The 26,037-nt window shown below is 46.1% G+C and overlaps 3 protein-coding genes across 5 annotated transcripts in view; 1 reads left to right on the top strand and 2 right to left on the bottom strand.

Moving 5' to 3' along the window:
• PPIL6 (peptidylprolyl isomerase like 6) overlaps positions 1-21,294 on the top strand; it is a 153,201-nt gene extending 131,907 nt beyond the window's left edge. For both annotated transcript variants that reach the window (XM_068116588.2, XM_078778543.1), the window contains 2 exons: positions 10,440-10,575; positions 20,725-21,294. In XM_068116588.2, the coding sequence (XP_067972689.2) occupies positions 10,440-10,575; positions 20,725-20,860 (272 nt within the window). In that variant the 3' untranslated portion in view covers positions 20,861-21,294. The remainder of the gene's footprint in view (positions 1-10,439; positions 10,576-20,724) is intronic.
• On the bottom strand, positions 21,011-22,520 carry LOC137427243 (uncharacterized). 2 transcript variants are annotated; one of them, XM_068116581.2, is made up of 2 exons: positions 21,516-22,520; positions 21,011-21,482 (listed from the first exon to the last, which is right to left on the bottom strand). In XM_068116581.2, the coding sequence occupies exons 1-2, from the start codon at positions 22,518-22,520 to the stop codon at positions 21,360-21,362; spliced, it is 1,128 nt and encodes a 375-aa protein (XP_067972682.2). In that variant the 3' UTR covers positions 21,011-21,359. The 2 variants fall into 2 exon arrangements, with proteins under 2 accessions (XP_067972682.2, XP_067972687.2); XM_068116586.2 differs by having other exon boundaries at positions 21,615-22,520.
• LOC137427242 (uncharacterized) overlaps positions 21,011-26,037 on the bottom strand; it is a 63,999-nt gene continuing 58,972 nt past the window's right edge. The window contains exon 2 of the mRNA XM_068116580.2: positions 21,011-24,673. Coding sequence (XP_067972681.1) covers positions 22,895-24,673 — 1,779 coding nt within the window. The 3' untranslated portion in view covers positions 21,011-22,894. The remainder of the gene's footprint in view (positions 24,674-26,037) is intronic.

The following is a 26,037-nucleotide window of genomic DNA, read 5'->3' as shown; positions in this document are numbered from 1 at the left end:
CCCCAAAACCCAAGGTTCTCTAATCAATATCTGACCGGCAGTCTGACGTAGTCCAAAATTTGGTTTTTTTAAATGACTAGGGCATGCCCGTACTATATATATATCTAAAATTATATCCCCCCCCCCTCTATTTACATGAAATGGTTTGGTCCATTCGCAAAGCCAAAGCGAACGGCTTGCGAGTACGGTGACAATCCCCCCCCTCTATTTACATGAAATGGTTTGGTGTATTCGCAAAGCCAAAGCGAACGGCTTGCGAGTACGGTGACAATCCCCCCCCCTCTATTTACATGAAATGGTTTGGTCCAAAGCGAACGGCTTGCGGAGTTTGGTAAATAAATCGCCATAGCTCGGTAACTACTTGTCCGATTAATATGAAACCTTGAAAAGGCACATCCTCGGGTCCCCAGCAATATACCTGGCAAGTTTCAAGTATATCGGACCCGTGGTTGTCGAGAAACAGCGGTCACAGACAAACGACAAACACACAGACAAACACACAGACATACAGAGATTACTGGAATTATAGATAGATGAAACCCCCCAAAAACCCAAGGTTCTCTAATCAATATTAGACCGGCAGTCTGACATCGTCCAAACTTTGGTTTTTTTAAATGATGAAACCCCCCCAAAACCCAAGGTTCTCTCATCAATATCTGACCGGCAGTCTGACATAGTCCAAACTTGGGTTTATTAAAATGATGAAAGCCCCCAAAACGCAAGGTTCTCTCATCAATATCTGACCGGCAGTCTGACGCAGTCCAAACTTGGGTTTATTAAAATGATGAAAGCCCCCAAATCCCAAGGTTCTATAATCAATATCTGACCGGCCGTCTGACGTAATCCAAACTTGGGTTTATTAAAATGATGAAACCCCCCAAAACCAGGGGTTCGCTAATCAATATCTGACCGGCAGTCTGACGCAGTCCAAACTTGGGTTTATTTAAATGATGAAATCTCCCAAAACCCAAGGTTCTCTAATCAATATCTGACCGGCAGTCTGACGTAATCCAAACTTGGGTTTATTTAAATGATGAAACCCCCCAAAACCCTAGGTTCTCTAATCAATATCTGACCGGCAGTCTGACATAGTCCAAACTTGGGTTTATTAAAATGATGAAACCCCCAAAAACCCAAGGTTCTCTAATCAATATCTGACCGGCAGTCTGACGCAGTCCAAACTTGGGTTTATTAAAATGATGAAAGCCCCCAAAACGCAAGGTTCTCTAATCAATATCTGACCGGCAGTCTGACGCAGTCCAAACTTGGGTTTATTAAAATGATGAAAGCCCCCAAAACCCAAGGTTCCTTAATCAATATCTGACCGGCAGTCTGACATAGTCCAAACTTGGGTTTATTAAAATGATGAAACCCCCCAAAACCCAAGGTTCTCTAATCAATATCTGACCGGCAGTCTGACGCAGTCCAAACTTGGGTTTATTGAAATGATGAAACCCCCCAAAACCCAAGGTTCTCTCATCAATATCTGACCAGCAGTCTGCCAGAGTCCAAACTTGGGTTTATTAAAATGATGAAACCCCCCAAAACCCAAGGTTCTCTAATCAATATCTGACCAGTAGTCTGACATAGTCCAAACTTGGGTTTATTAAAATGATGAAACCTCCCAAAACCCAAGATTCTCCAATCAATATCTGACCGGCAGTCTGACGTAGTCCAAACTTGGGTTTATTAAAATGATAAAACCCCCCAAAACCCAAGGTTCTCTAATCAATATCTGACCGGTAGTCTGACATAGTCCAAACTTGGGTTTATTAAAATGATGAAACCTCCCGAAACCCAAGATTCTCCAATCAATATCTGACCAGCAGTCTGCCGTAGTCCAAACTTGGGTTTATTAAAATGATGAAACCCTCCAAAACCCAAGGTTCTCTAATTGATCGATATCTGACCAGCAGTCTGACGTAGTCCAAATTTGGGTTTATAATGATGAAACCCCCAAAACCCAAGATTCTCCAATCAATATCTGACCAGCAATCTGCCGTAGTCCAAACTTGGGTTTATTAAAATGATGAAACCCTCCAAAACCCAAGGTTCTCTAATTGATCGATATCTGACCAGCAGTCTGACGTAGTCCAAATTTGGGTTTATAATGATGAAACCCCCAAAACCCTAAGTTCATTAATCAATATCTGACAGGCAGTCTGACGTAGTCCAAACTTGGGTTTATTAAATTGGTGAAACCCCCAAAACCCAAGGTTCTCTAATCAATATCTGACCAGCAGTCTGCCGTAGTCCAAACTTGGGTTTATTAAAATGATGAAACCCTCAAAACCCAAAGTTCTCTAATCAATATCTGACCGGCAGTCTGATGTAGTCCAAACGTGGGTTTATTAAAATGATGAAACCCCTAAAACCTAAAGTTCCCTAATCAATATCTGACCGGCAGTCTGACGTAGTCCAAACTTGGGTTTATTAAAATGATGAAACCCCCTAAAACCCAAATTTCTCAAATCAATATCTGACCGGCCAACTGACGTAGTCCAAACTTGGGTTTATTAAAATGCTGAAACCCCCCAAAACCCAAGGTTCTCTTATCAATATCTGACCGGCAGTCTGACGTAGTCCAAACTTGGGTTTATTAAAATGATGAAACCCCCCAAAACCCAAGGTTCTCTAATCAATATCTGACCGGCAGTCTGACATAATCCAAACTTTGGTTTTTTTAAATGATGAAACCCCCCAAAACCCAAGGTTCTCTAATCAATATCTGACCGGCAGTCTGACGTAGTCCAAAATTTGGTTTTTTTAAATGATGAAACCCCCCAAAAACCCAAGGTTCTCTAATCAATATTAGACCGGCAGTCTGACGTAGTCCAAACTTTCGTTTTTTTAAATGATGAAACCCCCCCAAAACGCAAGGTTCTCTCATCAATATCTGACCGGCAGTCTGACATAGTCCAAACTTGGGTTTATTAAAATGATGAAAGCCCCCAAAACGCAAGGTTCTCTCATCAATATCTGACCGGCAGTCTGACGCAGTCCAAACTTGGGTTTATTAAAATGATGAAAGCCCCCAAATCCCAAGGTTCTCCAATCAATATCTGACCAGCCGTCTGACGTAATCCAAACTTGGGTTTATTAAAATGATGAAACCCCCCAAAACCCGGGGTTCCCTAATCAATATCTGACCGGCAGTCTAACGCAGTCCAAACTTGGGTTTATTTAAATGATGAAAGCCCCCAAAACCCAAGGTTCTCTAATCAATATCTGACCGGCAGTCTGACGTAATCCAAACTTGGGTTTATTAAAATGATGAAACCCCCCAAAACCCAAGGTTCTCTAATCAATATATGACCGGCAGTCTGCCATAGTCCAAACTTGGGTTTATTAAAATGATGAAACCCCCCAAAACTCAAGGTTCTCTAATCAATATCTGACCGGCAGTCTGACATAGTCCAAACTTGGGTTTATTAAAATGATGAAACCCCCCAAAACCCAAGGTTCTCTAATCAATATCTGACCGGCAGTCTGACACAGTCCAAACTTGGGTTTATTAAAATGATGAAACCCCCCAAAACCTGGGGTTCCCTAATCAATATCTGACCGGCAGTCTGACGCAGTCCAAACTTGGGTTTATTTAAATGATGAAATCTCCCAAAACCCAAGGTTCTCCAATCAATATCTGACCGGCAGTCTGACGTAATCCAAACTTGGGTTTATTTAAATGATGAAACCCCCCAAAACCCTAGGTTCTCTAATCAATATCTGACCGGCAGTCTGACATAGTCCAAACTTGGGTTTATTAAAATGATGAAACCCCCAAAAACCCAAGGTTCTCTAATCAATATCTGACCGGCAGTCTGACGCAGTCCAAACTTGGGTTTATTAAAATGATGAAAGCCCCCAAAACGCAAGGTTCTCTAATCAATATCTGACCGGCAGTCTGACGCAGTCCAAACTTGGGTTTATTAAAATGATGAAAGCCCCCAAAACCCAAGGTTCTTTAATCAATATCTGACCGGCAGTCTGACATAGTCCAAACTTGGGTTTATTAAAATGATGAAACCCCCCAAAACCCAAGGTTCTCTCATCAATATCTGACCAGCAGTCTGCCAGAGTCCAAACTTGGGTTTATTAAAATGATGAAACCCCCCAAAACCCAAGGTTCTCTAATCAATATCTGACCGGTAGTCTGACATAGTCCAAACTTGGGTTTATTAAAATGATGAAACCCCTAAAACCTAAAGTTCCCTATTCAATATCTGACCGGCAGTCTGACATAGTCCAAACTTGGGTTTATTAAAATGATGAAACCCCCTAAAACCCAAATTTCTCAAATCAATATCTGACCGGCCAACTGACGTAGTCCAAACTTGGGTTTATTAAAATGCTGAAACCCCCCAAAACCCAAGGTTCTCTTATCAATATCTGACCGGCAGTCTGAAGTAGTCCAAACTTGGGTTTATTAAAATGATGAAACCCTCAAAACCCAAAGTTCTCTAATCAATATCTGACCGGCAGTCTGATGTAGTCCAAACGTGGGTTTATTAAAATGATGAAACCCCTAAAACCTAAAGTTCTCTAATCAATTCTGACCGGCAGTCTGACGTAGTCCAAACTTGGGTTTATTAAAATGATGAAACCCCCCCTAAAACCCAAACTTCTCAAATCAATATCTGACCGGCAGTCTGACGCAGTCCAAACTTGGCTTTATTAAAATGATGAAACCCCCCAAAACCCAAGGTTCTCTTACAATATCTGACCGGCAGTCTGACGTAGTCCAAACTTGGGTTTATTAAAATGATGAAACCCCCCAAAACCCAAGGTTCTCTAATCAATATCTGACCGGCAGTCTGACATAATCCAAACTTTGGTTTTTTTAAATGATGAAACCCCCCCAAAACCCAAAGTTCTCTAATCAATATCTGACCAGCCGTCTGACGTAATCCAAACTTGGGTTTATTAAAATGATGAAACCCCCCAAAACCCGGGGTTCCCTAATCAATATCTGACCGGCAGTCTGACGCAGTCCAAACTTGGGTTTAATAAAATGATGAAAGCCCCCAAAACGCAAGGTTCTCTAATCAATATCTGACCGGCAGTCTGACGCAGTCCAAACTTGGGTTTATTAAAATGATGAAAGCCCCCAAAACCCAAGGTTCTCTCATCAATATCTAACCAGCAGTCTGCCAGAGTCCAAACTTGGGTTTATTAAAATGATGAAAGCCCCCAAAACCCAAGGGGTCTCTAATCAATATTTGACTGGCCGTCTGACGTAATCCAAACTTGGGTTTATTAAAATGATGAAACCCCCCAAAACCCGGGGTTCCCTAATCAATATCTGACCGGCAGTCTGATGCAGTCCAAACTTGGGTTTATTTAAATGATGAAAGCCCCCAAAACCCAAGGTTCTCTAATCAATATCTGACCAGCCGTCTGACGTAATCCAAACTTGGGTTTATTAAAATGATGAAACCCCCCAAAACCCGGGGTTCCCTAATCAATATCTGACCAGCCGTCTGACGTAATCCAAACTTGGGTTTATTAAAATGATGAAACCCCCCAAAACCCGGGGTTCCCTAATCAATATCTGACCGGCAGTCTGACGCAGTCCAAACTTGGGTTTATTTAAATGATGAAAGCCCCCAAAACCCAAGGTTCTCTAATCAATATCTGACCGGCAGTCTGACTTAATCCAAACTTGGGTTTATTAAAATGATGAAACCCCCCAAAACCCAAGGTTCTCTAATCAATATCTGACCTGCAGTCTGACGTAGTCCAAACTTGGGTTTATTAAAATGATGAAACCCCCCAAAACTCAAGGTTCTCTAATCAATATCTGACCGGCAGTCTGACATAGTCCAAACTTGGGTTTATTAAAATGATGAAACCCCCCAAAACCCAAGGTTCTCTCATCAATATCTGACCGGCAGTCTGACGCAGTCCAAACTTGGGTTTATTAAAATGATGAAACCCCCCAAAACCTGGGGTTCCCTAATCAATATCTGACCGGCAGCCTGACGCAGTCCAAACTTGGGTTTATTTAAATGATGAAAGCCCCCAAAACCCAAGGTTCTCTAATCAATATCTGACCGGCAGTCTGACGTAATCCAAACTTGGGTTTATTTAAATGATGAAACCCCCCAAAACCCTAGGTTCTCTAATCAATATCTGACCGGCAGTCTGACATAGTCCAAACTTGGGTTTATTAAAATGATGAAACCCCCAAAAACCCAAGGTTCTCTAATCAATATCTGACCGGCAGTCTGACGCAGTCCAAACTTGGGTTTATTAAAATGATGAAAGCCCCCAAAACGCAAGGTTCTCTAATCAATATCTGACCGGCAGTCTGACGCAGTCCAAACTTGGGTTTATTAAAATGATGAAAGCCCCCAAAACCCAAGGTTCTCTCATCAATATCTAACCAGCAGTCTGCCAGAGTCCAAACTTGGGTTTATTAAAATGATGAAAGCCCCCAAAACCCAAGGGGTCTCTAATCAATATTTGACTGGCCGTCTGACGTAATCCAAACTTGGGTTTATTAAAATGATGAAACCCCCCAAAACCCGGGGTTCCCTAATCAATATCTGACCGGCAGTCTGATGCAGTCCAAACTTGGGTTTATTTAAATGATGAAAGCCCCCAAAACCCAAGGTTCTCTAATCAATATCTGACCGGCAGTCTGACGTAATCCAAACTTGGGTTTATTAAAATGATGAAACCCCCCAAAACCCAAGGTTCTCTAATCAATATCTGACCGGCAGTCTGACGTAGTCCAAACTTGGGTTTATTAAAATGATGAAACCCCCCAAAACTCAAGGTTCTCTAATCAATATCTGACCGGCAGTCTGACATAGTCCAAACTTGGGTTTATTAAAATGATGAAACCCCCCAAAACCCAAGGTTCTCTAATCAATATCTGACCGGCAGTCTGACGCAGTCCAAACTTGGGTTTATTAAAATGATGAAACCCCCCAAAACCTGGGGTTCCCTAATCAATATCTGACCGGCAGTCTGACGCAGTCCAAACTTGGGTTTATTTAAATGATGAAAGCCCCCAAAACCCAAGGTTCTCTAATCAATATCTGACCGGCAGTCTGACGTAATCCAAACTTGGGTTTATTTAAATGATGAAACCCCCCAAAACCCTAGGTTCTCTAATCAATATCTGACCGGCAGTCTGACATAGTCCAAACTTGGGTTTATTAAAATGATGAAACCCCCAAAAACCCAAGGTTCTCTAATCAATATCTGACCGGCTGTCTGACGCAGTCCAAACTTGGGTTTATTAAAATGATGAAAGCCCCCAAAACGCAAGGTTCTCTAATCAATATCTGACCGGCAGTCTGACGCAGTCCAAACTTGGGTTTATTAAAATGATGAAAGCCCCCAAAACCTAAGGTTCTCTAATCAATATCTGACCGGCAGTCTGACATAGTCCAAACTTGGGTTTATTAAAATGATGAAACCCCCCAAAACCCAAGGTTCTCTAATCAATATCTGACCGGCAGTCTGACGCAGTCCAAACTTGGGTTTATTGAAATGATGAAACCCCCCAAAACCCAAGGTTCTCTAATCAATATCTGACCGGCAGTCTGACGAAATCCAAACTTGGGTTTATTAAAATGATGAAACCCCCCAAAACCCAAGGTTCTCTAATCAATATCTGACCGGCAGTCTGACGTAATCCAAACTTGGGTTTATTAAAATTATGAAACCCCCCAAAACCCAAGGTTCTCTAATCAATATCTGACCGGCAGTCTGACGCAGCCCAAACTTGGGTTTATTAAAATGATGAAAGCCCCCAAAACCCAAGGTTCTGTAATCAATATCTGACCGGCAGTCTGACGCAGTCCAAACTTGGGTTTATTAAAATGATGAAAGCCCCCAAAACCCAAGGTTCTCTAATCAATATCTGACCGGCAGTCTGACGTAGTCCAAACTTGTGTTTATTAAAATGATGAAACCCCCCAAAACCCAAGGTTCTCTCATCAATATCTGACCGGCAGTCTGACATAATCCAAACTTGGGTTTATTAAAATGATGAAACCCCCCAAAACCCAAGGTTCTCTAATCAATATCTGACCGGCAGTCTGACGCAGTCCAAACTTGGGTTTATTAAAATGATAAAACCCCCCAAAACCCAAGGTTCTCTAATCAATATCTGACCGGCAGTCTGACATAGTCCAAACTTGGGTTTATTAAAATGATGAAACCCCCCAAAACCCAAGGTTCTCTAATCAATATCTGACCGGCAGTCTGACGCAGTCCAAACTTGGGTTTATTAAAATGATGAAACCCCCCAAAACCCAAGGTTCTCTAATCAATATCTGACCGGCAGTCTGACGCCATCCAAACTTGGGTTTATTAAAATGATGAAACCCCCCAAAACCCAAGGTTCTCTAATCAATATCTGACCGGCAGTCTGACGCAGTCCAAACAGGTTTATTAAAATGATGAACCCCAAGCGATTAATCAAACATACAGACCCGGCACTCTACACAGTTGGGCAAATGGTAACGGACTCTTTCTGTGTGGTCTCTCTGTGCCGGCTCTGTTCTGTCATTTACATATCGAGATCACGAGTATTCCCGAAAGTCTCTCCTTGGTTAAGTAGTTTTTTAAATACGAGGCAAGGCCAGAAACCGCTTGATACCACGAGATCACTGCATACCTTTGACTTCAGTTGCAGGAAAGGTGTTGGAGATGTTAATTAGGAAAGGATAGGGAACCATTTGAATAACTTCAAACTAATTAAAGGTAATTGGCACGGATCCCCAAAGGGAGATCTTCTTTTAACAAGACCGAAAGTCCAACATCGGTGAAGCTGGACTTCTTTGATACTTTAGTTGAAGAGGATAGTATGACCTGGGTGGAGATACCAGTTAGCAAATAATATATTAAATTATATTATTTTGAAGTACGATAAGTCTCTAAGTTGCTGTCCCCATGGAAGTGTAGAGAATGCATTGAGACATTGGTTTTTTCTGTTTCGAGTAAACAATGGACCATCCATACACCACTTCAATGTAGAAACTTTGCAATAACGACAAAGGGATTGCAGTGTTCCTATTATATTTACTATATTAATAGTATTAACGCTATTATTATTATTATTACGAAAACAATACTACTGTATTAAGAAACCTGGGCTACTTTGTCCGAAGCGGCCTGAAGGTGAGGCATGAGGGCATGAAGCCTAAGGCCTATACGTACTGCGTCTTTGGAAGACCCGTAACGCCAATGCTTTCGATATTTGATGGTCATTTGAACAATCGGTTTATTTGAGTTTTGACATGAATGAAAAACGTGAAGGTAGAGCATGCAGATTGTGGTACATGACAGGTTCAACTATATGTCCGGCCTGAACGGCATATAAATCAAAATGGTGGAGTGTGGAGTCAAATTACCTTTAATTATGGAGCCGTATCGTTTTGAGCCTTATGTGAGTAATTCAGCTGAACATGGATTACTGATCCGAAATGGACGTGATTCCTTAAGCTGAAAACGCCGGTCACATGTTCACTTTATATTGGTAGGTTTTGTTTTTCTATTCAATTTTTTTTTTTTGTATATCAAGTCGAGACTTGTATAAGAACTAACACATCGAACATATAATAAATGGAGCGGGAGACAGTTGGGAGAGAGACGGAAGTGCAACAACAGTGGAGAACAGGGACATCGGGAGATCATCAGGAGATCATCGGGAGAGGGCTGGGGTACACGGGTTAAACAAGATGGACACTACTCGGACTTTCAGGAAAGAAAACGGAATTTGAAAAAGGTGAATTTGGGGTGGATTAGCGGGGGTAGAAAAGATCAAGGTTTTGGATGGGGGAAGATAAGAGATGGTGGTGAACAGCTGTTTTAAAGACTTGGAGGGAGGAGTGGGATTGAAGGGAGTGTGGGAGTTTGTTGCAGAGGCGGGAGAAAAGGGGAATGAAGGAGTGAAGGTGAGCAGAGAGTCTAGATTTTGGTAGTTTCACCAGAAGGGGGTTGCAGGCAGATCTTGTGCGACCTGAAGGAATATTGAGCACCCTATAATTTTTAGAATTGGAATGATTGAAAGAACGATTTTAAAACAGCCTTTTGAAGAGAACAAGAGTGAATTATAAAATAATAGAGAATTCAACGCGGGAGTATTAAAAAGGAAGTTGAAACATTTTAAAACAAACACCATGAAGACTGTCTGGGGCCAAGGAGGCTGTGAGGGTGAAGATTGCAGACAGAAGTTTAAAAAGGAGGAAAAGAAGAAATAATAAAACGACATTAACAATCCAGGTGGGGAGCGAAGCTCGATAGAACGTGGAGGTGTATATACGTACTTTGTCAGGTACGGTGGTTTCCGGCTCCGGCTATTCCATGGCCCTAGCTCTTCCTCCTTTAAATGGTGCTGTTTGTTGTGACTTGTGAGTGAAGTTTTTCATTGTAATATACACCACCAATTGTTGTTGTTCTTTCTTTTTTTTAAACTGTAGATGAAAACTTCATTGTTCGACACCACAGCCGTGGAATGTTGGGAATGGTCAACCACGGAAGGAACACCAACAACTCTCAGTTCTACATCACCTTCCGCCCAGCACATTGGCTTGACAGAAAATATGTGGCTTTTGGGTTCGTACAATGTCCTGTTCACCACAACCACACAATCACGAGCCTGCAACCACCTTGGGGGCAGTTGGACCGATCTCAAACGGAAACACCCCAGCAATGATGTATCCAAGTAGTTGTTTGGCCCTTCACACCTGGCATACCTGCATGCATTCCATTTGTTTAACTTGCACAACTCATGTAAGGTATTATTGATACTAGCCAAGGTAGTCGATTTCAAAATACGATACTGTAGTGGTTACCTTATTCACATGTCGCGGTTACCTTATTCACTTGTCGCGGTTAACTTATCCGCATGTGACGGTTACCATTACGATGGGTTTGGTCTAACCCACGCACACGGGCGTTTGGTTGTGTCGTCGTGATGCACGCGCGGCTGTTGGAGCCACGCCCTCCGAAGAGGGTTCTTGGTTTTATATAAGCCGTTACGACTTCCGTTCGCTAGCAGTTGCTGGAGATTTCTGTACAATAAACAACCTTTTGTACCCAACGAAATGGCCTCTTCTTATCGTCTTCGGCAACTGCTAAACTGGTGACCTCGTTGCCCCCGAACGTATTCGGGGGCCAAATGAACACGGCAGGATTGCGACCGCAATTTCTTCCACAAGACCTAAACTCGAACTGCCGGAGTTTTAGCAACGACGAGCGGCCATGTGGTTCGCGCGTCGCGCTCGGTTCCTCCTCTACAACTAGAGGGGCGAACCAGCTCCGGGACCCTCCAAAAGAACGCCGTTACGGGGCGTTGGCGGCACGGCTACTTCGTCACCTTCGCGCACACAGGCCGAGTACTGCTGCTCGTCGCCTCCGCGCACACAGGCCGGGCACGGCTACTTCGTCGCCTTCGCGCACACAGGCCGAGCACCGCTGCTCGTCGCCTCCGCGCACACAGGCCGAGTACTGCTGCTCATCGCCTTCGCGCACACAGGCCGAGTACTGCTACTTCGTCGCCTCCACGCACACAGGCCGAGTACTGCTGCTCACCACTCCTACTACTGCTCCTACGGCGGATCCTGAGGCTGATGCTCCTGCAACTACAGCTACTACCGCTGCTCATCTCTTGCGCACGCACGGCTGCTTTGTTACCTTCGCACGCACTGGCGCCTCGTTGTCTTCGCGCGCACTGCTGCTCGCTACTCCTGCAATTCCTACTGCTGCAACTACAACGGCTACCGCTGCTCAGCACCCGCGGCCCGGCTCTGTTCCACCCGCGGCCCGGCTCTGTTCCACCCGCGGCCCGGCTCTGTTCCATCCGTGGCCCGGCTCTGTTCCACCCACGGCCCGGCTCTGTTCCACCCGCGGCCCAGCTCTGTTCCACCCGCGAACTACGTACACGCCCGTGGCGTGCCTTCTGGGAGGGCGCATGTAGTGGTTACCTTATTCACATGTCGCGGTTACCTTATTCACTTGTCGCGGTTAACTTATCCGCATGTGACGGTTACCAATACGATGGGTTTGGTCTAACCCACGCACACGGGCGTTTGGTTGTGTCGTCGTGACGCACGCGCGGCTGTTGGAGCCACGCCCTCCAAAGAGGGTTCTTGGTTTTATATAAGCCGTTACGACTTCCGTTCGCTAGCAGTTGCTGGAGATTTCTGGAACAATATAATCAACCTTTTGTACCCAACGAAATGGCCTCTTCTTATCGTCTTCGGCAACCGCTAAAATACCACAGGCCTATCTATGCATGGATGGCACAGGTAAAATGTTTTTTTTAATACTTCACAAACGTTCACGGAGGAGCTCGTACATCGCTCATCTATTTGCTGTCAACCATCTTCCGTGTGTTATTGCAAACCGACGAAACATCTGAAGGGACGACGATAACTTCAATGTATCGTCGAAAACATTCAAAGTATCGACCAAGGCCAGAGGAAGCTGGTGAAACGTCGCCTGAAACCGGATCTGCTCGTGTTTGTTTATTCCCACATTAGGAAACCGGATCTGCTCATGCTTCTTTATTCCTAGATTAGGAAACTGGATCTGCTCGTGCTTCTTTATTCCTACCTTAGGAAATCGGATCTGCTCGTGTTTGTTTATTCCGACATGAGGAAACCGGATCTGCTCTTGCTTGTCTATTCCCAGATTAGGAAACCAGATCTGCTCTTGTTTGTTTATTCCGACATGAGGAAACCGGATCTGCTCATGCTTCTTTATTCCTAGATTAGGAAACTGGATCTGCTCGTGTTTGTTTATTCCGACATGAGGAAACCGGATCTGCTCTTGTTTGTTTATTCCTTGATTAGGAAACCGGATATGCCCATGTTTGTTTATTCCTACATTAGGAAACCGGATCTGCTCGTGCTTGTTTATTCCCAGATTAGGAAACCAGATCTGCTCTTGTTTGTTTTTTCCTTGATTAGGAAACCAGATCTGCTCGTGTTTGTTTATTCCTTGATTAGGAAATCGGATCTGCTCGTGTTTGTTTATTCCTTGATTAGGAAACCGGATCTACTCATGTTTGTTTATTTCTACATTAGGAACCCGGATCTGCTCTTGTTTGTTTATTCCTTGATTAGGAAACCGGATCTGCTCATGTTTGTTTATTCCTACATTAGGAACCCGGATCTGCTCGTGCTTCTTTATTCCTAGATTAGGAAACCGGATCCGCTCATGCTTGTTTATTCCTAGATTAGGAAACCGGATCTGCTCGTCCTTCTTTATTTCTAGATTAGGAAACCGGATCTGCTCGTGCTTGTTTATTCCTAGATTAGGAAACCGGATCTGCTCATGCTTCTTTATTCCTAGATTAGGAAACCGGATCTGCTCGTGCTTCTTTATTCCTAGATTAGGAAACCGGATCTGCTCGTGCTTCTTTATTCCTAGATTAGGAAACCGGATCTGCTCGTGCTTCTTTATTCCGAGATTAGGAAACTGGATCTGCTCGTGTTTCTTTATTCCTAGATTAGGAAACCGGATCTGCTCGTGCTTGTTACCCGGAACTGCTCGTGCTTCTTTATTCCTAGATTAGGAAACCGCATCTGCTCGTGCTTCTTTATTCCTAGATTAGGAAACCGGATCTGCTCATGCTTCTTTATTCCTAGATTAGGAAACCAGATCTGCTCATGCTTCTTTATTCCTAGATTAGGAAACCAGATCTGCTCGTGCTTCTTTATTCCTAGATTAGGAAACCGGATCTGCTCGTGCTTCTTTATTCCGACATTAGGAAATGGGATCTGCTCCTGTTTGTTTATTCATAGATTAGGAAACCGGATCTGCTCGTGCTTCTTTATTCCTAGATGAGGAAACCGGATCTGCTCGTGCTTCTTTATTCCTAGATTAGGAAACCGGATCTGCTCGTGCTTGTTTATTCCTAGATTAGGAAACCGGATCTGCTCGTGCTTCTTTATTCCAACATTAGGAAATGGGATCTGCGCCTGTTTGTTTATTCCTACATTAGGAAACCGGATCTGCTCTTGTTTGTTTATTCCTTGATTAGGAAACCAGATCTGCTCATGTTTGTTTATTCCTAGATTAGGAAACCGGATGTGCTCTTGTTTGTTTATTCCTAGATTAGGAAACCGGATGTGCTCTTGTTTGTTTATTCCGACATTAGGAAACCGGGTCTGCTCGTTCTTCTTTATTTAAGATTAGGAAACCGGATATGCTAATGTTTGTTTATTCCTACATTAGGAAACCGGATCTGCTCGTGCTTGTTTATTCCCAGATTAGGAAACCAGATCTGCTCTTGTTTGTTTTTTCCTTGATTAGGAAATCGGATCTGCTCGTGTTTGTTTATTCCGACATGAGGAAACCGGATCTGCGCTTGTTTGTTTATTCCTTGATTAGGAAACCGGATCTGCTCATGTTTGTTTATTCCTTGATTAGGAAACCGGATCTGCTCTTGTTTGTTTATTCCTTGATTAGGAAACTGAAGACACTCGTGTTTGTTTATTCCTACATTAGGACACCGGATCTGCTCTTGTTTGTTTTTTCCTAGATTAGGAAACCGGATCTGCTCGTGCTTCTTTATTCCTAGATTAGGAAACCGGATCTGCTCATGCTTCTTTATTCCTAGATTAGGAAACCAGATCTGCTCATGCTTCTTTATTCCTAGATTAGGAAACCAGATCTGCTCGTGCTTCTTTATTCCTAGATTAGGAAACCGGATCTGCTCGTGCTTCTTTATTCCGACATTAGGAAATGGGATCTGCTCCTGTTTGTTTATTCATAGATTAGGAAACCGGATCTGCTCGTGCTTCTTTATTCCTAGATGAGGAAACCGGATCTGCTCGTGCTTCTTTATTCCTAGATTAGGAAACCGGATCTGCTCGTGCTTGTTTATTCCTAGATTAGGAAACCGGATCTGCTCGTGCTTCTTTATTCCAACATTAGGAAATGGGATCTGCGCCTGTTTGTTTATTCCTACATTAGGAAACCGGATCTGCTCTTGTTTGTTTATTCCTTGATTAGGAAACCAGATCTGCTCATGTTTGTTTATTCCTAGATTAGGAAACCGGATGTGCTCTTGTTTGTTTATTCCTAGATTAGGAAACCGGATGTGCTCTTGTTTGTTTATTCCGACATTAGGAAACCGGGTCTGCTCGTTCTTCTTTATTTAAGATTAGGAAACCGGATATGCTAATGTTTGTTTATTCCTACATTAGGAAACCGGATCTGCTCGTGCTTGTTTATTCCCAGATTAGGAAACCAGATCTGCTCTTGTTTGTTTTTTCCTTGATTAGGAAATCGGATCTGCTCGTGTTTGTTTATTCCGACATGAGGAAACCGGATCTGCGCTTGTTTGTTTATTCCTTGATTAGGAAACCGGATCTGCTCATGTTTGTTTATTCCTTGATTAGGAAACCGGATCTGCTCTTGTTTGTTTATTCCTTGATTAGGAAACTGAAGACACTCGTGTTTGTTTATTCCTACATTAGGACACCGGATCTGCTCTTGTTTGTTTTTTCCTTGATTAGGAAACCGGATCTGCTCATGTTTGTTAATTCCTTGATTAGGAAACCGGATCTGCTCGTGCTTGTTTACGAGATTAGGAAACCAGATCTGCTCTTGTTTGTTTATTCCTTGATTTGGAAACCGGCTCTGCTCTTGTTTATTTATTCCGAGATTAGGAAACTGGATCTGCTTTTGTTTGTTTATTCCTTGATTAGGAAACCGAATCTACTCGTGTTTGTTTATTCCTACATTAGGAAACCGGATCTGCTCGTGCTTATTTATTCCTCGATGAGGAAACCGGATCTGCTCGTGCTTGGATCTGCCTAAACTGGATCTGCCTAAACCGGAAACTGGATCTGCCTAAACTGGGCGGCTGGCTCCCCTAAACCAAGCGACTCCCTCCCCTAAACCGAGTGATTCCCTCCCCTAAACTGGGTGGCTGTCTCCCCTAAATCGGGTGGCTGACTCCCCTAAAACGAGCGACTCCCTCCCCTAAATCGGGCAACTTCCTCCCCTAAACTATGTGGCTGGCTCCCCTAAATCGGGCGGCTCCCTCCCCTAAAACGAGCGACTCCCTCTGCTAAATCGGGTGACTCCCTCCCCTAAATCGGGCGGCTCCCTCCCCTAAATCGGGCGGCTCCCTCCCCTAAATTGGGCGGCTCCCTCCCCTAAATCGGGTGACTCCCTCCCCTAAATCAGGAGACTCTCTCCCCTAAATCGGGCGGCTTCCTCCCCTAAATCGGGCGGCTTCCTCACCTAAATCAGGCGGCTCCCTCCCCTAAATCTGGCGGCTTCCTCACTTAAATCAGGTGACTGCCTCCCCTAAATCAGGCGACTCCCTCCCCTAAATCTGGTGGCTCCCTCCCCTAAATCTGGCGGCTCCGTCCCCTAAATCTGGCGGCTTCCTCACTTAAATCAGGCGACTCCCTCCCCTAAATCAGGTGACTCCCTCCCCTAAATCTGGCGGCCTCCTCACTTAAATCAGGCGACTCTCTTCCCTAAATCAGGCGACTCCCTCCCCTAAATTGGGCGGCTCCCTCCCGTAAATTGGGCGGCTCCCTCCCCTAAATTGTGTGGCTCCATCCCCTAAATTGTGCGGCTCCCTCCCCTAAATCTGGCGGCTCGCACCCCTAAATCAGGCGACTCCCTCCCCTAAATTGGGCAGCTCCCTCCCCCCTAAATCTGGAGGCTGCCTCCCCTAAATCGGGTGGCTCCCTCCCCGAAATCGAGCGGCTCCCTCCCCTAAATCTGGCGGCTTCCTCACCTAAATCTGACGGCCTCCTCACCTAAATCAGGCGACTCCCTCCCCTAAATCTGGTGACTCCCTCCCCTAAATCGGACAGCTCCCTCCCCGAAATCGGGTGGCTCCCTCCCCTAAATCGGCCGGCTCCCTCCCCTAAATCAGGCAACTCCCTCCCGTAAATCAGGTGACTCCCTCCCCTAAATCAGGCGACTCCCTCCCCTAAATCGGGCGGCTCCCTCCCCTACATCAGGCGGCTTCCTCCCCTAAATCGGGCGGCTCCCTCACCTAATTCAGGCGGCTCCCTCCCCTAAATCTGGTGGCTTCCTCCCCTAAATCTGGCGGCTTCCTCCCCTAAATCAGGCGTCTCCCTCCCCTAAATCAGGTGGCTCCCTCCCCTAAATCAGGCGACTCCCTCCCCTAAATCTGGCAGCTTCCTCAATTAAATCAGGCGACTCCCTCCCCTAAATCAGGCGGCTCCCTCCCCTAAATCTGGCGGCTCCCTCCCCTAAATCAGGCGACTCCCTCCCCAAAATCAGGCAGCCCCTCACCTAAATCAGGTGGCTCCCTCCCCTAAATCTGGCGGCTTCCTCATTTAAATCAGGCGACTCCCTCCCCTAACTCAGGCGACTTGCTCCCCTAAATCAGGCAACTCCCTCCCCTAAATTGGGTGGCTCCCTCCCCTAAATCAGGCGACTCCCTCCCCTAACTCAGGCAACTTGCTCCCCTAAATCAGGCAACTCCCTCCCCTAAATTGGGCGGCTCCCTCCCCTAAATCAGGCGGCTTCCTCCCCTAAATCGGGCGGCTCCCTCCCCTAAATCTGGCGGCTTCCTCACTTAAATCAGGCGACTCCCTCCCCTAAATCAGGCGACTCCCTCCCCTAAATTGGGCGGCTACCTCCCCTAAATCTGGCAGCTTCTTCCCCTAAATCTGGCGGCTTCTTCCCTTAAATCGGGCGGCTCCCTCCCCTAAATTGGGCGGCTCCCTCCCCTAAATCGGGCAGCTCCCTCCCCAAAATCGGGTGGCTCCCTCCCCTAAATCGGCCGGCTCCCTCCCCTAAATCGGGCAACTCTCTCCCCTAAATCAGGCGACTCCCTCCCCTAAATCAGGCGACTCCCTCCCCTAAATCGGGCGGCTCCCTCCCCTAAATCAGGCGGCTTCCTCCCCTAAATCGGGCGGCTTCCTCACTTAAATCAGGCAGCTCCCTCCCCTAAATCTGGCGGCTTCCTCACTTAAATCAGGCGACTTCCTCCCCTAAATCAGGCGACTCCCTCCCCTAAATCTGGCGGCTCCCTCCCCTAAATCTGGCGGCTCCGTCCCCTAAATCTGGCGGCTTCCTCACTTAAATCAGGCGAGTCCCTCCCCTAAATCAGTTGACTCCCTCCCCTAAATCTGGCGGCTTCCTCACTTAAATCAGGCGACTCCCTCCCCTAAATCAGGTGACTCCCTCCCCTAAATTGGGTGGCTACCTCCCCTAAATCTGGCAGCTTCTTCCCCTAAATCTGGCGGCTTCTTCCCTTAAATCGGGCGGCTCCCTCCCCTAAATTGGGCGGCTCCCTCCCCTAAATCAGGCAACTCCCTCCCCGAAATCAGGTGGCTCCCTCCCCGAAATCGGGTGGCTCCCTCCCCTAAATCGGCCGGCTCCCTCCCCTAAATCGGGCAACTCCCTCCCCTAAATCAGGCGACTCCCTCCCCTAAATCAGGCGACTCCCTCCCCTAAATCGGGCGGCTCCCTCCCCTACATCAGGCGGCTTCCTCCCCTAAATCGGGCGGCTCCCTCACCTAATTCAGGCGGCTCCCTCCCCTAAATCTGGCGGCCTCCTCCCCTAAATCTGGCGGCCTCCTCCCCTAAATCTGGCGGCTTCCTCCCCTAAATCAGGCGTCTCCCTCCCCTAAATCAGGCGGCTCCCTCCCCTGAATCAGGCGACTCCCTCCCCTAAATCTGGAAGCTTCCTCAATTAAATCAGGCGGCTCCCTCCCCTAAATCTGGCGGCTTCCTCACCTAAATCGGGCGGCTCCCTCCCCTACATCAGGCGACCCTCTCCCCTAAATCAGGCGGCTCCCTCACCTAAATCAGGCGGCTCCCTCACCTAAATCTGGCGGCTTCCTCCCCTAAATCAGGCGACCCTCTCCCCTAAATTGGGCGGCTCCCTCCCCTAAATCTGGCGGCTCCCTCCCCTAAATCTGGCGACTTCCTCCCCTAAATTGGGCGGCTCCCTCCCCTAAATTGTGTGGCTCCATCCCCTAAATTGTGCGGCTCCCTCCCCTAAATCTGGCGGCTCGCACCCCTAAATCAGGCGACTCCCTCCCCTAAATTGGGCAGCTCCCTCCCCTAAATCTGGCGGCTCCTCCCCAAAATCAGGCGGCTCCCTCCCCTAAATCAGGCGACTTCCTCCCCTAAATCTGGCGGCTTCCTCACTTAAATCAGGTGACCCACTCCCCTAAATATGGCGACTCCCTCACCTAAATCGGGCGGCTTCGTCATCTAAATTGGGTGGCTCCCTCTCCTAAATCTGGCGGCTTCGTCACCTAAATCGGGCACTCCCTCCCCTGATGGGTTACTGATTATTAGTCCCCTACCGGTGTACACCGGAGGGGACTATAGGTTTGCACTCCGTCCCTCCGTCCATCAGTCCGTCATGCAAACAACAGTTTTCTGGACTTTTTTTCTAAACTCTTAATGCTAATGATTTCAAACTTGGTACATGGTTTCCTCATGATAAGTTACAGATTAAGTTCGAACTTCACGACGTGTCGATCATTTTTGACAAAGTTATGACACTTTGAACTTTGGGAATTCTGATAATTCTGATGATCCTTAACTCAGTGCCATTTTAAGTTTTAATTTCCTTCAAAAAAACAATTTCTCTGCAATAATAGGACCGATTGAGATAACATTTTCACCGTAGGGGGGACTCTGTCTGTAGAATATTTTAATGGTAGTTATGACGTCGCAGGTCACGTGGTTCGGCCGCCATATTGTTTTTCGTGAAAACACGAAAACCCCTTTTTCTCTGCAACGACTGAACAGATCAAGGCCAAACTTTGCTGGCAGAATCGCATGTCCATGACGAATAAAAAGTCAACGAGCATGACGTCATGCGTCACATGGTTTCAGAGTTGTGACGTTTTTAAGCATGAACCTTTAAAACCGAGCTCCTTCCTCATTTTTTATCCAATCGAGGGGAAACTTCACAGATCTGTTGAGAATATCAGTCTACTAAAATGTCCTTTTGGAATTTGCGATTGGGCGCGTGGTTTGGCAGATATCGTTAATTAAACGAAAATATTTGAAAAAAATGGATATCTCTTGTTTATTCTAGAGTTCTCCTCAAGCCGCACCGCGTGTCCTCAGCCTCGTCTCGCGAACGTCAAAAGCGAGACACAGTGCGTGCTTTCCGGAGGGGCGGAGCCAAGCCGAGCAACATATATATATACACATCGATCATTGATCGTGAACAGGAAAATATAATAAATTACTGATATTTAGCGACTCAAAAGGTTCTTTATCAACAATTTATTTTCTCGTGCTTCTGCTGACCTGTCTGCAAGGTGTATAAATCGAAGTCCCGAGTGCGAATCACAGGTGAGCCCGTCCCGAGGTAATTAGCGATTGGGAACGATTCAGAACCTGTGGGTAAAGAACCCTTGGTAATTTCCCCAACAGTTTTCCGGACGACAGACTGCCGGTAGGGGACATGTGTTGCAGCGCAATACTCACAATGCTTGTTAAACTTGGTCTTACTGCAGAACTTGTGTCAATGGCCTTTCCCCTTGGGTACACACATTACCGTCCGATGCACTTGTTAATCACAATTGTTTGCTTCATACATTATGTTGAAGATGAAACAATGAAATAGCTTATTGACCTGCATTGCTGTTTTGACATGTGGACACTAAGTTTGAAAAAATGCTTCCATTGATGCGTCATCAACCCGGCATGTTGTAAATTCAATCATTCCCTCCTCTTTTCACCATTTGCCTCTTAATGTCAAGTGGTTGTTTGTGTGTTTTACAGACGTGTGGTGGAAGGAGTTCAGACGATGGACAGGCTTCAGGTTGTCCAACTGAGAAACGAGAGGCCTGTGCGAGAGTGTACAATCGCTTCGTGTGGGAAGCACATGGAGAGCCCATTGTTAAACTTCCGGAACTAGAAAGTGGACATTGCATCGTTTAATCAACTACCTCCAATGTATACAGTATCTGAACACTCATGTGTCATGGCTTCACGAGGTACAAACACCAGCTGTACATAGACAGTTTAATTGTTGTACTGGACAAATGAATATCAACAAAAGCACAAGTTTCACTGGGAAATGACACTTTATTCCGCATTCCGCCCTTCTTGGTCTGCTTGGACAAACCATTAGCTACAGATGACGTCAGAGCAGCAAACTTCAAAATGACTAGAACTCTTGAAGAACTTTTATCACTAACTTGAAAGCAGCAGCTAATTGATTCTCTACAAGGCACGAGTTTCTATTTGATCCTGCAATGCACTTCATACTTCCTCCAGATGCACTGTAAAAATAAAGTTTCCACATCCGGTAACCAGGATGACATCAAACACATCCGGTTTCATATATTACTTGGATATTTGGCAGTTTCCATTGTTTCCAACAAAACAATTGTGTTTACCATTTTGCATTCACTTCAGGTACAATGGGACACAGAAAGGTACGCACGATACACTTGGTGGGACACTGATAGGTACGTGTGATGCACTTGGTGAGACAATGAGAGGTATGCACGATGCACTTGGTGGGACACTGATAGGTACGTGTGATGCACTTGGTGGGACACTGATAGGTACGTGTGATGCACTTGGTGGGACAATGAGAGGTATGCACGATGCACTTGGTGGGACACTGATAGGTACGTGTGATGCACTTGGTGGGACACTGATAGGTACGTGTGATGCACTTGGTGGGACAATGAGAGGTATGCACGATGCACTTGGTGGGACACCGAGAGGTACATGTGATGCACTTGGTGGGACACCGAGAGGTACGTGTGATGCACTTGGTGGGACAGTGGACACTGATAGGTACGTGTGATGAATTTGGTGGGACACCGCGAGCTATGCACGATGCACTTGGTGGGACACCGAGAGGTACGTGTGATGCACTTGGTGGGACACCGAGAGGTACGTGTGATGCACTTGGTGGGACACTGATAGGTACGTGTGATGCACTTGGTGGAACACCGAGACGTATGCACGATGCACTTGGTGGGACACCGAGAGGTACGCGTGATGCACTTGGTGGGACACCGAGAGGTACGTGTGATGCACTTGGTGGGACACCGAGAGGTACGTGTGATGCACTTGGTGGGACACCGAGAGGTACGTGTGATGCACTTGGTGGGACACTGATAGGTACGCGTGATGCATTTGGTGGGACACCGAGAGGTACGCACGATGCACTTGGTGGGACACCGAGAGGTACGTGTGATGCACTTGGTGGGATACCGAGAGGTACGTGTGATGCACTTGGTGGGACACCGAGAGGTACGTGTGATGCACTTGGTGGGACACTGATAGGTACGCGTGATGCATTTGGTGGGACACCAAGAGGTACGCACGATGCACTTGGTGGGACACCGAGAGGTACGTGTGATGCACTTGGTGGGACACCGAGAGGTACGTGTGATGCACTTGGTGGGACACTGATAGGTACGCGTGATGCATTTGGTGGGACACCGAGAGGTGCGCACGATGCACTTGGTGGGACACCGAGAGGTACGTGTGATGCACTTGGTGGGACACCGAGAGGTACGTGTGATGCACTTGGTGGGACACCGAGAGGTACGCATGATGCACACAGGAAAACCATGAGGTACAGACTTCAAGGGTCAATAAGACAATCGATCACTGCTGGGACACAACGCAATTTCATATGTTCCATTTTTGGAAAATTGTTTTGAACCTGAAGCACAACTTGGTAGATTTCATTTGGAACGTTTACTCCACTCATACCAACTACGATATCCTTATGCATCTCAGCTTTCTGCTTTGGAAATCAACTGCTCATTTGGTAAGAATAACAAGTCCGACGAGATTGTTTCAAATAACTTTCCTGCTGTAGTGAAACCCTGTGTTATGAGTAGACGAACATGAAATATTGCTAATTGAGGTAATGTGAGGTCTTGCTCTTTTGGCAAAAACATGACCAGTTGTAATATGACCTTTAACCTGGCACCCAACTCTGATAGATCGGCTGCTCGGTAGATGCACCAATTCCACCATCACCACAGCTACCCGCCGGACTGTTACCACCAGGATATTCACTCCCGGGATTCCCATCTCCACGTGTAAAGTCGTTACTCGATAACGGGAAACAGTCAAAAGTCACGTTGAGCCCATCACCATCCAGCAACTCACGTTGGATCAAAGACTCCACATCGTAATCCAGGTTTCCATTGAACATCTCAGGATCAATGTCACTGGGAAGTCGCCCATTGGTGTCACTCTGTTGCGAATGTGTGGACCATGACTGCGGGTTGGCACTACCTGTTAAGGCTGGCTGGTCCAGCGTCCGACATCCCATCGAAGGAAAAACATTATGGGTGGGAGCGGACATTACACTGTGAGTCATACTGGGCCTGAACTTATGAGCGAACCCTGTGGATGTGGAGGTCCTGAAGGTAGGTGGGTATTGAAACCGGATCTCTGCTGTTTGTGGTCTGTAAGTTGGTTGGTATCTGATTGTATGCTTGGGAGACTCATAAAGAACCGGCTGTAAAGGAAAAGAAGCAGTAGAGGAAGAAACGTTATGGTGAAGAGTACATTGGCTTGAATGGTTGAGATGACAGTGCAGAGCAGTCTGGCGATAGTTTAGCTCAGTAGCCAAAGAGGATTTCTTATTGTGTTTATGGTGTGAGAGTTCAGATGAAGTTCGTGGTTCCAGGGGGTGGGGAGGCACTGAATTGGTTTCTTGTCTTTGATCTAGTCGACAATTATTCTGACTTGACAGTGCACCTGACCGTACTTGTTGGCTGCAGAAGACTGAATGTTGTGCGTCACTACCGTGGATAAAGCGAAGTCTCTCGGATGAGAAAAAGCCAGGACAAGGCCTTTTATTAAAAGAATCGACTTGCTGAGAATCAAATTGATTTGGGTATGCTGCAATGGGGTTGTGCTCAGGTGACATTGGCGGTATTGACAGAGAAGTCATAACAAGTGATGTCTGGTATGTAGTTGGACAAGATGGTCGGATAGGTGGATGAATCATCTGTGGTTGAGAGAGACCATGGAAAGTCATGTACTGAGAACTTTGCTGCTGAGAGGCCACAAGTGGAGGTTCCTGGGATAAAACCACATTAAGTGTCCCCTTCGTGTTCCCAGATCCCAGGGATGCTGGAAGAAGAGATGGTGAAAGTGAGGGCACAGAATGGCCAGACATAGATGACGGTGAGACAACATTGTCTAAACTCTGCAGTAGATCATCCATCATCTCCTCACTGAGCTTGTCATGCAAGCTCAATGCGTCGGTCACTTCTGCAAGGCAGGGAAGCGGTGATGGGAAGGACACTGTTGTGGCTGGGTAGGACCCGGGAGGTGGTAACCGCTCCTGGGGTGACACTTCTCCAGGCTCACAGTTAGCCAGGATCGGGGAAAGCCGTCCGCCGATAGAACTCGCGTTTGACCCAGTGCGTGACCGAAAGTCATTCCAGGCTTCAAATTCATCCGGACCGAGGGTGGCGGGGCTACTGCCCCAGCCAGGGCTCCCCGGTTGTTCTACCGGTACTCCGGCAGCACCAAGTAACGCTTTCTTTTTGGCGACAGCACCCGCTCGGCTCTTCGCTATCTTGCTGCTGTTGGACTCCATGGAGGCCGCACGACGCCTCGGAGACTTCCCGCCCTTGCTGGCGTCAGGATTGACCACCCACCATGAGCTCTTGCCTGTGCCCTCATTCTGCACCCTCATGAAACGGCTGTGCAAGGATAGGTTGTGTCGAATCGAATTCTGCCAAGAGAAATAGCACCATCAGTGTTTGCCATGCATATAACCGCACTCTAGAACAAAGCAAATCAAGTACACAAATATTTTTAAAAATTGGTTCTAGTCATTGTTAAAAGAAGAGTTTTCTGTTGTTTTAGTCATTGTTAAAGTCTTATTAGGTTTCCCATACAATTACATTGTATGGGAATACCTTTTGTTTCTGCAAAAGTTTTTCTTATTATTATTCTTCCACCCAATTTTTCACCTCCGAAAACTTTAAATTTAATTTTCTCAGCAACCGCTGGTCCGATTGACAGGAAATTTTCATCAAATGATCGGCTAGGCATGTATAATTTTATACTGCTACATATGATGTCATAGGTCAGATGGTATGGGCGCCATATTGTAAAACACCTTCAACTTTGCCCCTCTATATCTCCGAAACGGCTCAATGGAAAAAAATTGAATAATGGCACATTCTAAAGAACTCTGCAATGGGACCAAAAAACATGTTTATTTAGTATATTAAAAGTGCTAACGTTACGAGGTTAGAATTAGTCTAACAGATCCCTTGGTCCCACTAAAATGATATTTTTTTCCCAGATATGTAGTTAAAAAAAACTCAGAATGCAAAAAATTTCGAAGGCGCATACGTCACATGGTTCGGCCGCCATATTATTTTTCGTGAAAAACACGAAAACCCCTCTTTCTCCGCAATGGCTGAACAGATCGAGCCCAAACTTGGCATGCATAATCGCATACACATGACGAACAAAAAGTTCTGTGATCATGACATCCTGCATCACATGGTTTCGGAGTTATGACATTTTTAAGCTTTTTTTTTTTTTTGTTGTTGTATACTGAATCGAGGCTCGTGAAAGAGCTAACATTTATTTCACAAACAAATCAACCAGACAAACAAAATATACAAAAAGAGGGAGCGGAAGACAAGATGGAGAGAGAAGGGGAAGCACACAACCACAACATTTGAGAGCAGGGAGAAGTGTGGGAGGGAGAGGGCTTGGGGGCAGGAGGCGTGGGAAGGGGGGGGGGGGGTGGTGGGAGAAGTATAAAACACAAGGGGACCGAAATTAGCGGGTGTAGAAAAGATCAAAGTTTTGGATGGGGGAGGATAAGAGATGGTGGTGAACAGCTGTTTTAAAGACCTGGAGGGTGGAGTGGGATTGAAGAGAGTGAGGGAGTTTGTTCCAGAGGCGGGAGAAAAGAGGAATGAAGGAGTGAAGGTGAGCAGAAAGTCTTGATTTTGGCAGTTTAACCATAAGAGGGTTGCAGGCAGATCTTGTGCGACCTGTAGGAATATTTGGGGGACAGAGCCCAGAGAGGGCTGGGGGGGCAAGGCCAGAGAGGAGTCGGTAGAAGACGGAAAG

Source organism: Myxine glutinosa, chromosome 5 (assembly GCF_964187855.1).
Source record: "Myxine glutinosa chromosome 5, kmMyxGlut1.1, whole genome shotgun sequence".
In the NCBI taxonomy this organism is placed as follows: Eukaryota; Metazoa; Chordata; class Myxini; order Myxiniformes; family Myxinidae; genus Myxine; species Myxine glutinosa.
Note: the sequence above shows the minus strand (reverse complement) of the source record. Positions and strands in the feature narration are given on the sequence as shown.